At 48.9% G+C, this 10,000-nt stretch overlaps 2 protein-coding genes across 4 annotated transcripts in view; one reads left to right on the top strand and one right to left on the bottom strand.

Moving 5' to 3' along the window:
• LOC132474402 (anoctamin-7-like) overlaps positions 1-6,682 on the top strand; it is an 8,955-nt gene extending 2,273 nt beyond the window's left edge. For 2 of the 3 annotated variants that reach the window (XM_060075063.1, XM_060075064.1), the window contains 9 exons: positions 399-510; positions 638-692; positions 1,655-1,752; positions 2,945-3,078; positions 3,624-3,829; positions 4,490-4,632; positions 4,715-4,805; positions 5,714-5,833; positions 6,484-6,682. In XM_060075063.1, coding sequence (XP_059931046.1) covers positions 399-510; positions 638-692; positions 1,655-1,752; positions 2,945-3,078; positions 3,624-3,829; positions 4,490-4,632; positions 4,715-4,805; positions 5,714-5,833; positions 6,484-6,621 — 1,097 coding nt within the window. In that variant the 3' untranslated portion in view covers positions 6,622-6,682. Of the gene's footprint in view, positions 1-398; positions 511-637; positions 693-1,654; positions 1,753-2,944; positions 3,079-3,623; positions 3,834-4,489; positions 4,633-4,714; positions 4,806-5,713; positions 5,834-6,483 lie in introns of all 3 variants that reach the window. The other variant, XR_009529652.1, reaches the window with a different exon arrangement.
• The window catches only part of relb (v-rel avian reticuloendotheliosis viral oncogene homolog B), a 139,746-nt gene that overhangs the window by 110,339 nt on the left and 19,407 nt on the right, over positions 1-10,000 (bottom strand). The gene's annotated exons all lie outside the window — the stretch shown is intronic.

The raw sequence follows: 10,000 nt of genomic DNA on the forward strand, positions 1-10,000 counted from the left end.
AAGGGTGACAGAGGGGAGCAGACTGATGGAGGGGTGACAGAGGGGAGCAGACTGATTGAAGGGTGACAGAGGGGAGCAGACTGATTGAAGGGTGACAGAGGGGAGCAGACTGATTGAAGGGTGACAGAGGGGAGCAGACTGATTGAAGGGTGACAGAGGAGAGACAGACTGATGGAGGGGTGACAGAGGGGAGCAGACTGATTGAAGGGTGACAGAGGGGAGCAGACTGATTGAAGGGTGACAGAGGGGAGCAGACTGATTGAAGGGTGACAGAGGGGAGCAGACTGATTGAAGGGTGACAGAGGGGAGCAGACTGATGGAGGGGTGAGAGAGGGGAGCAGACTGATTGAAGGGTGACAGAGGGGAGCAGACTGATGACAGAGTTCGTTGTGTTCCAGAGATGCATCGGACTCAGTCTAAATACGAAGACATGTTCATCCTCAAAGTCTTCATCTTCCAGTTCGTCAACTTCTACTCTTCTCCCGTCTATATCACCTTCTTCAAAGGAAGGTGAGCTAAACACTCACTCATAACCCGCCACACACACGCTCATTACTCCCCCCCCCCCCCCCCCACACACACAGTGTTTCAGGTTCTTCGGTTGGTTACCATGGAGATTAACGAGTCTGTGTTTCAGGTTTATCGGTTACCCGGGGAACTATAACGAACTGTTTGGGATACGCAATGAAGACGTGAGTCTTGCTCGTCTTCATCCCTTTGGGCTCAACTGCAACCTCAGCTCCTCAACCAATACCTGTGTGTTCATGTGTGTGTGTGTGTGTGTGTCTCTGTGTGTGTTAATGTGTGTATCTCTGTGTGTGTTCATGTGTGTGTCCGTGTATGTGTGTGTTTGTGTGTGTCTGTGTGTGTGTGTTCCTGTGTTTATGTTTCTATTCCTGTGTGTCTTTCTATGTGTGTGTGTGTGTGTGTGTGTGTGTATGTGTGTGTGTGTGTGTTTCTATTCATGTGTGTGTCTGTGTGTTTGTGAGTGTGTGTGTGTGTTTCTATCCCTGTGTGTGTGTCTGTGTGTTTGTGTTTCTGTTCCTGTGTGTCTTTGTGTGTGTGTGTGTGTGTGTGTGTGTGTGTGTGTGTGTGTGTGTGTGTGTGTGTGTGTGTGTGTGTGTGTGTGTGTGTGTGTGTGTGTGTGTGTCTGTGTGTGTATGTGTGTGTTTCTATCCCTCTGTGTGTGTGTGTGTGTGTGTGTGTGTGTGTGTGTGTGTGTGTGTGTGTGTGTGTGTGTTTCTGTTCCTGTGTGTGTGTCTGTGTGTGTGTGTGTGTGTGTGTGTGTGTGTGTGTGTGTGTGTGTGTGTGTGTGTGTTCCTGTGTGTGTGTGTGTGTGTGTGTGTGTGTGTGTTCCTGTGTGTGTGTGTGTGTGTGTGTGTGTGTGTGTGTGTGTGTGTGTGTGTGTGTGTGTGTGTTCCTGTCTGTGTGTGTGTGTGTGTGTGTGTGTGTGTGTGTGTGTGTGTGTGTGTGTGTGTTCCTGTGTGTGTGTGTGTGTTCCTGTGTGTGTGTGTGTGTGTGTGTGTGTGTGTGTGTGTGTGTGTGTGTGTGTGTGTGTGTGTGTGTTCCTGTGTGTGTGTGTGTGTGTGTGTGTGTGTGTGTGTGTGTGTGTGTGTGTGTGTGTGTGTGTGTGTGTGTGTGTGTGTCTCTGTAGTGCGGTCCTGGCGGGTGTCTGATCGAACTGGCTCAGGAGCTGTTGGTCATCATGGTGGGAAAACAGCTGATCAACAACATTCAGGAGTTCCTCAGTCCGTGAGTCACCTTTACATATTATAAGTGTACATGTACACACACACACACACACACACACACACACACACACACACACACACACACACACACACACACACACACACACACACACACACACGTACAGCATGGAACCAGTAGAGAGCACCCCTGGTTGGACACCTGGTAGATGGTGGGTTGATACTCTCTGTGTCATGTTAGCGCTGGGATCTGGGTTAATGATATTCACTTAAAGGGAAGGGAAGGCCCATGCAAGTGAACGGAGCGTTCCACAGCATTCAGAAGAGCCGTGTAATAATAATGGATGATCAACAGCATGTTGCTGTACACAGATGATATCAACTCCTGATACTATAGGTTTTCTATATTAAATATACTTTACTTACTCGGTATAGTTTATAGTTTATACACAGTGACACATTATACAACAAAACACAACCTCTGACGGTTGAGGAGAGGTTAGGGGTTAGGTGATACCAGCTCTAACAAGAAGAGGTTAGGGGTTAGGTGATACCAGCTCTAACAGGAAGAGGTTAGGGGTTAGGTGATACCAGCTCTAACAGGAAGAGGTTAGGGGTTAGGTGATACCAGCTCTAACAAGAAGAGGTTAGGGGTTAGGTGATACCAGCTCTAACAAGAAGAGGTTAGGGGTTAGGTGATACCAGCTCTAACAAGAAGGGGTTAGGGGTTAGGTGATACCAGCTCTAACAAGAAGAGGTTAGGGGTGAGGTGATACCAGCTCTAACAAGAAGAGGTTAGGGGTTAGGTGATACCAGCTCTAACAGGAAGAGGTTAGGGGTTAGGTGATACCAGCTCTAACAAGAAGAGGTTAGGGGTTAGGTGATACCAGCTCTAATAAGAAGAGGTTAGGGTTAGGTGATACCAGCTCTAACAAGAAGAGGTTAGGGGTTAGGTGATACCAGCTCTAACAAGGGGGCAACAAACCGTTGAACCTCAGTGTGTGAGTCTCTGTCTGTCTGTCTGTCTGTCTGTCTGTCTGTCTGTCTGTCTGTCTGTCTGTCTGTCTGTCTGTCTGTCTGTCTGTCTGTTGCTGTCTGTCTGTCTGTCTGTCTGTCTGTCTGTTCTGTCTTGTCTGTCTGTCTGTCTGTCTGTCTCTCCATCTCATCAGAAGTTCTGGGGCACCTGAAGGCTCTTCTTCAGCTGACCTCTGACCTCACATGACCTCTCCTGACAGGAAGCTGAAGGGCTGGTGGCAGGCCAGGAAGGGGGAGGAGGGCGGGGGGGAGAAGGAACCCCCGTTGCCGTGGGAGACGGAACTACCAGCTGTTGGTGTTGTGAGGGGGCTGTTCAGCGAGTACCTGGAGATGGGTGGGTCCCAACACTCTTGATTGGCTCCCTTTGAGGCTCTCTGTGATTGGCTGAGTCTCTGTAGCTGATTGACAGTGATATCGTTGAGGGGAGGGGCGTCCTTACCTCCGATCCCACCTTCATCTCCTCCTCCTCCCCCTCCCCCTCCCCCCTCCCCCTCCCCCCCTCTCCTCCTCCTCCCCCTCCCCCTCCCCCTCCCCCCCCTCTCCTCCTCCTCCCCCTCCTGCTCCTCCTCCTCCTCCTCCCCCTCCCCCTCCTCCTCCCCTCCTCCCCCTCCTCCCCTCTCCCCCTCCTCCCCCTCCTCCTCATCCCCCTCCTCCTCCTCCTCCCCCCTCCTCCCTCTCCTCCCTCCTCCCCCTCCTCCTCATCCCCCTCCTCCCTCTCCTCCTCCCCCTCCCCCTCCTTCTCCCCCTCCCCCTCCCCCTCCTCCTCCCCCTCCCCCCTCCTCCTCTCCTCCTCCTCTCCCCCCTCCCCCTCCTCCCCCCCTCCTCCTCCTCCCTCTCCCCTCCTCCCCCCCCTCCCCCCTCCTCCCTCTCCTCCCACAGTGCTCCAGTTCGGGTTCATCACTATCTTCGTGGCGGCCTGCCCGCTGGCCCCTCTCTTCGCTCTGTTCAACAACTGGCTCGAGGTGCGTCTGGACGCCCATAAGTTTGTGTGTGAGTACCGGCGGCCAGTGGCCGAGCGCGTCCCCGACATCGGCATCTGGCTCACCGTCCTGCAGCTCATCTCCCACCTGGCCGTGCTCAGCAACGTAGGTACACACACACAGACAGGCAGGCAGACAGACAGGCAGGGAGACAGGGAGACAGGCAGGCAGACAGACAGACAGACAGACCAGACAGACAGACAGACAGACAGACAGACAGACAGACAGACAGACAGACAGACAGACAGACAGACAGACAGACAGACAGACAGACAGACAGACAGACAGACAGACAGAAAGACAGGCAGACAGACAGACAGACAGACAGGGAGACAGGCAGAAAGGCAGACAGGGAGACAGGGAGAAACAGATAGACAGGCAGACAGACAGACAGACAGAAAGACAGGCAGACAGACAGACAGGGAGACAGGCAGAAAGGCAGACACACAAAGAGGAAAACACAGGTATGGAAACGACAGGGAGACAGACAGACAGACATGTAGACAGGCAGACAGACAGAAAGGCCGGCAGGCAGACAGGGAGACACAGATAGACAGGCAGACACACAGACAGGCAGACAGGGAGATAGATGGGTAGGTAAACCGACATGGAGACAGACAGTGAAACAGAGAGACAGACATCATTCAGACAAGAGAAGGAAACATGTAGAACGCTCGACCAGAATGAGAGACTGACTGTGCGTGTGTGTGTGTGTGTGTGTGTGTGTGTGTGTGTGTGTGTGTGTGTGTGTGTGTGTGTGTCCAGGCCTTCCTGCTGGCCTTCAGCTCCTCCTTCGTACCCCGGCTCCACTACCGCTGGACCCACGACGGCAGCCTCGCAGGCTACGTCAACTCCACCCTCTCCTACGCCCCTCCCAACGCCACCAGCCAATCAAACCCCGTCTGCAGGTCTGAAGCCCCGCCCCCTTCAGGCACACACGCCCAGAAACTCAACTTTATGTTCCCCATACACACGTCCTTCGTGTTGCAGGTTTCGCGGCTACAGAGATCAGGCAGGGAACTTCCTGCCCGAGTTCTATCAGCTGTTGGCTCTGAGGCTGGCCTTCGTCATCGTCTTCGAAGCAAGTTTACATTTATACACCATCAGGCCTGGAGACAGGTCATTAAGGAGCAGGTAGGGGTTAGACAGTACAGAGACAGGTCATTAAGGAGCAGGTAGGGGTTAGACAGTACAGAGACAGGTCATTAAGGAGCAGGTAGGGGTTAGACAGTACAGAGACAGGTCATTAAGGAGCAGGTAGGGGTTAGACAGTACAGAGACAGGTCATTAAGGAGCAGGTAGGGGTTAGACAGTACAGAGACAGGTCATTAAGGAGCAGGTAGGGGTTAGACAGTACAGAGACAGGTCATTAAGGAGCAGGTAGGGGTTAGACAGTACAGAGACAGGTCATTAAGGAGCAGGTAGGGGTTAGACAGTACAGAGACAGGTCATTAAGGAGCAGGTAGGGGGTTAGACAGTATAGAGACAGGTCATCAAGGAGCAGGTAGGGGTTAGACAGTACAGAGACAGGTCATTAAGAAGCAGGTAGGGGTTAGACAGTACAGAGACAGGTCGTTAAGGAGCAGGTAGGGGTTAGACAGTACAGAGACAGGTCATTAAGGAGCAGGTAGGGGGTTAGACAGTACAGAGACAGGTCATCAAGGAGCAGGTAGGGGTTAGGCAGTACAGAGACAGGTCATTAAGGAGCAGGTAGGGGTTAGACAGTACAGAGACAGGTCATTAAGGAGCAGGTAGGGGTTAGACAGTACAGAGACAGGTCATTAAGGAGCAGGTAGGGGTTAGGCAGTACAGAGACAGGTCGTTAAGGAGCAGGTAGGGGTTAGGCAGTACAGAGACAGGTCGTTAAGGAGCAGGTAGGGGTTAGGCAGTACAGAGACAGGTCGTTAAGGAGCAGGTAGGGGTTAGGCAGTGCTATGGGGTGGTGTGGGTGGAGATGGTCTAACAGGAGGCTGCTCCACCTCCCTCCAGCACGTGGTGTTCCTGAGTGGCCGTGTGATCGACCTGATGGTCCCTGATGTCCCAGAGGAGGTGGAGACGAAGATCAAGAGAGAGTTCTACATGGCCAAGGAGGCTCTGGCAGAGCACCAGGTAACAGGAGGGACTGGGACCAGCAGCCCCAGGGGACTGGGACCAGCAGCCCCATGCTGGTCTGTCCTGTGTCTCCTCCACTGGTTCTGCTGGTCTGTCCTGTGTCTCCTCCACTGGTTCTACTGGTCTGTCCTGTGTCTCCTCCACTGGTTCTACTGGTCTGTCCTGTGTCTCCTCCACTGGTTCTGCTGGTCTGTCCTGTGTCTCCTCCACTGGTTCTACTGGTCTGTCCTGTGTCTCCTCCACTGGTTCTACTGGTCTGTCCTGTGTCTCCTCCACTGGTTGATACTGGTCTGTCCTGTGTCTCCTCCACTGGTTCTACTGGTCTGTCCTGTGTCTCCTCCACTGGTTCTACTGGTCTGTCCTGTGTCTCGACCACTGGTTGATGCTGGTTCTACTGGTCTGTCCTGTGTCTCCTCCACTGGTTCTACTGGTCTGTCCTGTGTCTCCTCCACTGGTTCTACTGGTCTGTCCTGTGTCTCGTCCACTGGTTCTACTGGTCTGTCCTGTGTCTCGTCCACTGGTTCTACTGGTCTGTCCGGTGTCTCGTCCACTGGTTCTACTGGTCTGTCCGGTGTCTCCTCCACTGGTTCTACTGGTCTGTCCTGTGTCTCGTCCACTGGTTGATGCTGGTTCTGGTTGTGTTGCAGTCGGCCGACCGGACGCTGATCCCGGGGCAGATGGAGCTGGGCGGCGTGCGCCAGCGGGTGACGGGCGCTCTCCTCCAGGGCACGCTGGTGAACCTCCTCCAGTCCTACTCAGACCCGTCCCAGGAGAGCTCCACATGAACCCCCCTCCATACACCGTCAGGACGCACACAATTAAACACAATGCATCAATATCCCTTCATATGCAGAACTCTGGTCTTTCTTTGCTCCAATTTCTCCCCCTGGCCTACTGGCTCCACCCACTAACCCTACAGCCCCTCCCACTCGCGTCATAGCTCCTCCCTCCTTGCGCCATGGATAACATCGATTAAGGTATTGGAGGAAAAGCAAAACAGTAGATGACATCATTAGAGACAGCAGATGACATCGTTAGGGTACGGATTAGGGTTCTGTTTTAGGGGTTAGGGTTCTGTTTTAGGGACACCAAAATGAAAACGAGGATAACTTAAATAATACATCTTGGAAGTGTGCGAAGTGCAGAATCTATTGTTGCCGTTCGTGGCAGTTTCCCACTAGATGGCACCAGAGTAGCAAGCGTGTTACAATGCTTTATAATAATAGGACAGTTATTAAAGGGAAATTACCTCAAAGTCGGTTGGTTGCTACGATGGTCAGGGTGTTTTTGAGTCACAGGCCTTTTAGACCGGGTGGATGTGAAACTGATGCAAGAATTGCAATCAAAGAAACACCCTTTCACTCATACAGTATTCATTTATGATTCTACCGAAAGAAGAACTCTGCAAATGCTGTTTCAACGGAAAGGGGAGTGACACTCGTTATAGAACGATAAGAAACATCAACATTAGGTAATACATTAAGGAGGTATGTGTTAATGTGGGCCTGGCTCAGCGATCCCTGATTGGATTTACTGAAAAGATACAAAAACACTGGAACTTGAATATTGGAGCTATACAATTGTTTTATCTCTTTTTTTTTTATGGTAGCTATATTATATACATATATAACTATATATATATAACTATATATCTATAACACTATATATATATATATAAAACGAATTATATCTATATCAAAAGTATTGTGTGTATTAACATATTTCAGAAGCAGGCCTAAGGTCGGGTTAAGCAGCAGTAACATAATATCGTATATTTGACTTGTATGAACTCGCTAAGTGCTTCATTCAGCTCCATTTAGCCCCCAGCAGCAGCAGCAGCCTTGCTAACATCTCAAGGCCCCAGCAGCAGCAGCCCTGCTAGCATCTCAAGGCCCCAGCAGCAGCAGCAGCTAGCATGGTAAACTCAGTAATTTAAAGACAATGGCATTTTTCTTAACTTTAGTATGTTTGTTGACATTTTGGGACCTGACTCCAAGGAATTTCCCCTTGGTGAGTACCACTAGCTATGTGTCGAGCATGCAAGACACTTACTATAGTGGCACTAATGCTAATGTTGCCGGGCATTTTCAGCAATCACAGTCTGATTTGGTCTGGGCCTCAAACCTGTGGTCGGACCCACCTAGGGACTTACCTAAACTTCTACGTTTTTTTACATTATATAATCTTACTCTTTCCCTTAAGGAAAGGCATTGCCTGGCTTTAACACATGAAAAAACTGCTTCAAAATGTAATGTGAGACGAGCAGTGATAATTGTACTACTCCTACTTCTGTCTGGAGATGTGCAATCAAACCCTGGTCCTGAATTGCAATGGATCCAGACTCCCGCTGATTTTAAATTAATGTCTGGTCTCAAATGTATTCATCTTAATGTGCGCAGCTTACTACCAAAGATGGACATGGTCAGAATTTGGGTTAGATCAACAGATGCAGACATTGTGGTCATCTCAGAAACTTGGCTGACAAAATCTATTACAAATGAAGACATTAGCATACTCAGATACAATGTTTTTCGTAGTGATAGGCCCAAGAAAGGCGGTGGTGTAGCCATTTTCGTTAAATCAAGATTTGATGCTTCAATTGTTCTGTCTGAGTCTATCTCTAAGCAATTCGAATTTTTGGCATTGAAGGTGGAAATAGCAAAGTCCCTCTCTATGACTGTTGTCGGGTGCTATAGGCCTCCATCTGCCACAAAGGAGGCATTATCGTCATTGCAGCATCTTTTGTCCAAATTAAATTATAATGAGCTTTTAATGGCTGGAGATCTGAATTGGGACTGGCTAAATGCAGTTTCGGATTAATTTAAATCTTTCTGTGACTCTATTAATCTTATCCAGCTGGTCAACCTACCTACAAGGCCAAATCTTAAAAAATCTGAAAAGTCCACTTTGATTGATCTAATTCTCACAAATGTTCCTCATAAATTCTTATCCTTGGGAGTTTTCTGCAATGATTTGAGTGATCATTGTGTTGCTGCTACTTGCAGGGACACAAAGATCCCCAAACGTAAACCACGCATTATTTTCAAGAGGAATTTAAAAATGTTTAATGAACAGGCTTTTCATCATGATTTGTCTTTGGTAAATTGGGGACACATAGGTCTTTTGCCGGACGTGGAGTTTGGACATTCTTTAAGGAACACTTTGTGAAAATAGTAAATAAACATGCCCCCATCGGGAAATTCAGGGTTAAGGGACGAGATAATCCGTGGTTTTCCCCAGAGTTGTCAGATACCATCCATCGACGTAATGTGGCATGGGCCAAAGCCAGAAAAAGTGATTTTGCCTCTGACTGGTCTATTTTCAGGCAACTAAGGAACAAATGCACTACTCTTATTAAAAAGGCTAAATCTGAATATTATTTATCTGTCACAACTGAGAACCTTAATAATCCACAGAAATTTTGGAAAGTAATTAAATCTATATCTGTAAGTAAAAGTCCTCCGGCTCTCCCGATATTTGTTCTAAAAGACTCGGTCCCAGTCTATGATAGAACTGAGGTTCTAAATTGTTTTAACAATCATTTTGTATTATCTGGTTCTTTGTTTGATTCTGCGGGAGCTGCCCCTGTGTTTCCCTGCACAGAAGCTCCAAGGTTTTCAGGAGAACCCTTTAATTTCTTACCTTTTACTGTGCAGCAAGTGCATCAAGCCCTCAAAACGTTGGATAGCAGAAAATCCCCTGGGCCTGATTCAATAGAGCCCTACTTTTTAAAAATAGCAGCTGATTTTGTAGCACAGCCTCTTACAATCCTTTTTAATCTCTCAATTGAAAACAAAGAAATTCCATCTGTTTGGAAGTCAGCTTTTGTTACCCCCTTATTAAAAGGAGGTGATCCAGCAGCTTTAACCAACTACAGGCCAATATCAAATCTGTGTGCCTTGTCAAAAATTCTTGAATCTCTTGTGTGTGATCAGTTAAAAGAGTTTCTAACATTTAATGATCTTCTCTCAAAACTGCAATCAGGCTTCAGGAAAAAACACAGTACCATCACTGCAGCTACAAAAGTGATCAATGATATATTAGTTGCTCTTGATAAGAAGCAGCACTGTGCTTCACTTTTTATTGATCTGTCAAAGGCTTTTGACACTGTGGACCATGCTGTTTTAAAGCATAGGCTTTTTTGCTTGGGTTTGTCAAATCATG

This window comes from Gadus macrocephalus, chromosome 16 (genome assembly GCF_031168955.1).
Source record: "Gadus macrocephalus chromosome 16, ASM3116895v1".
NCBI lineage: Eukaryota > Metazoa > Chordata > Actinopteri > Gadiformes > Gadidae > Gadus > Gadus macrocephalus.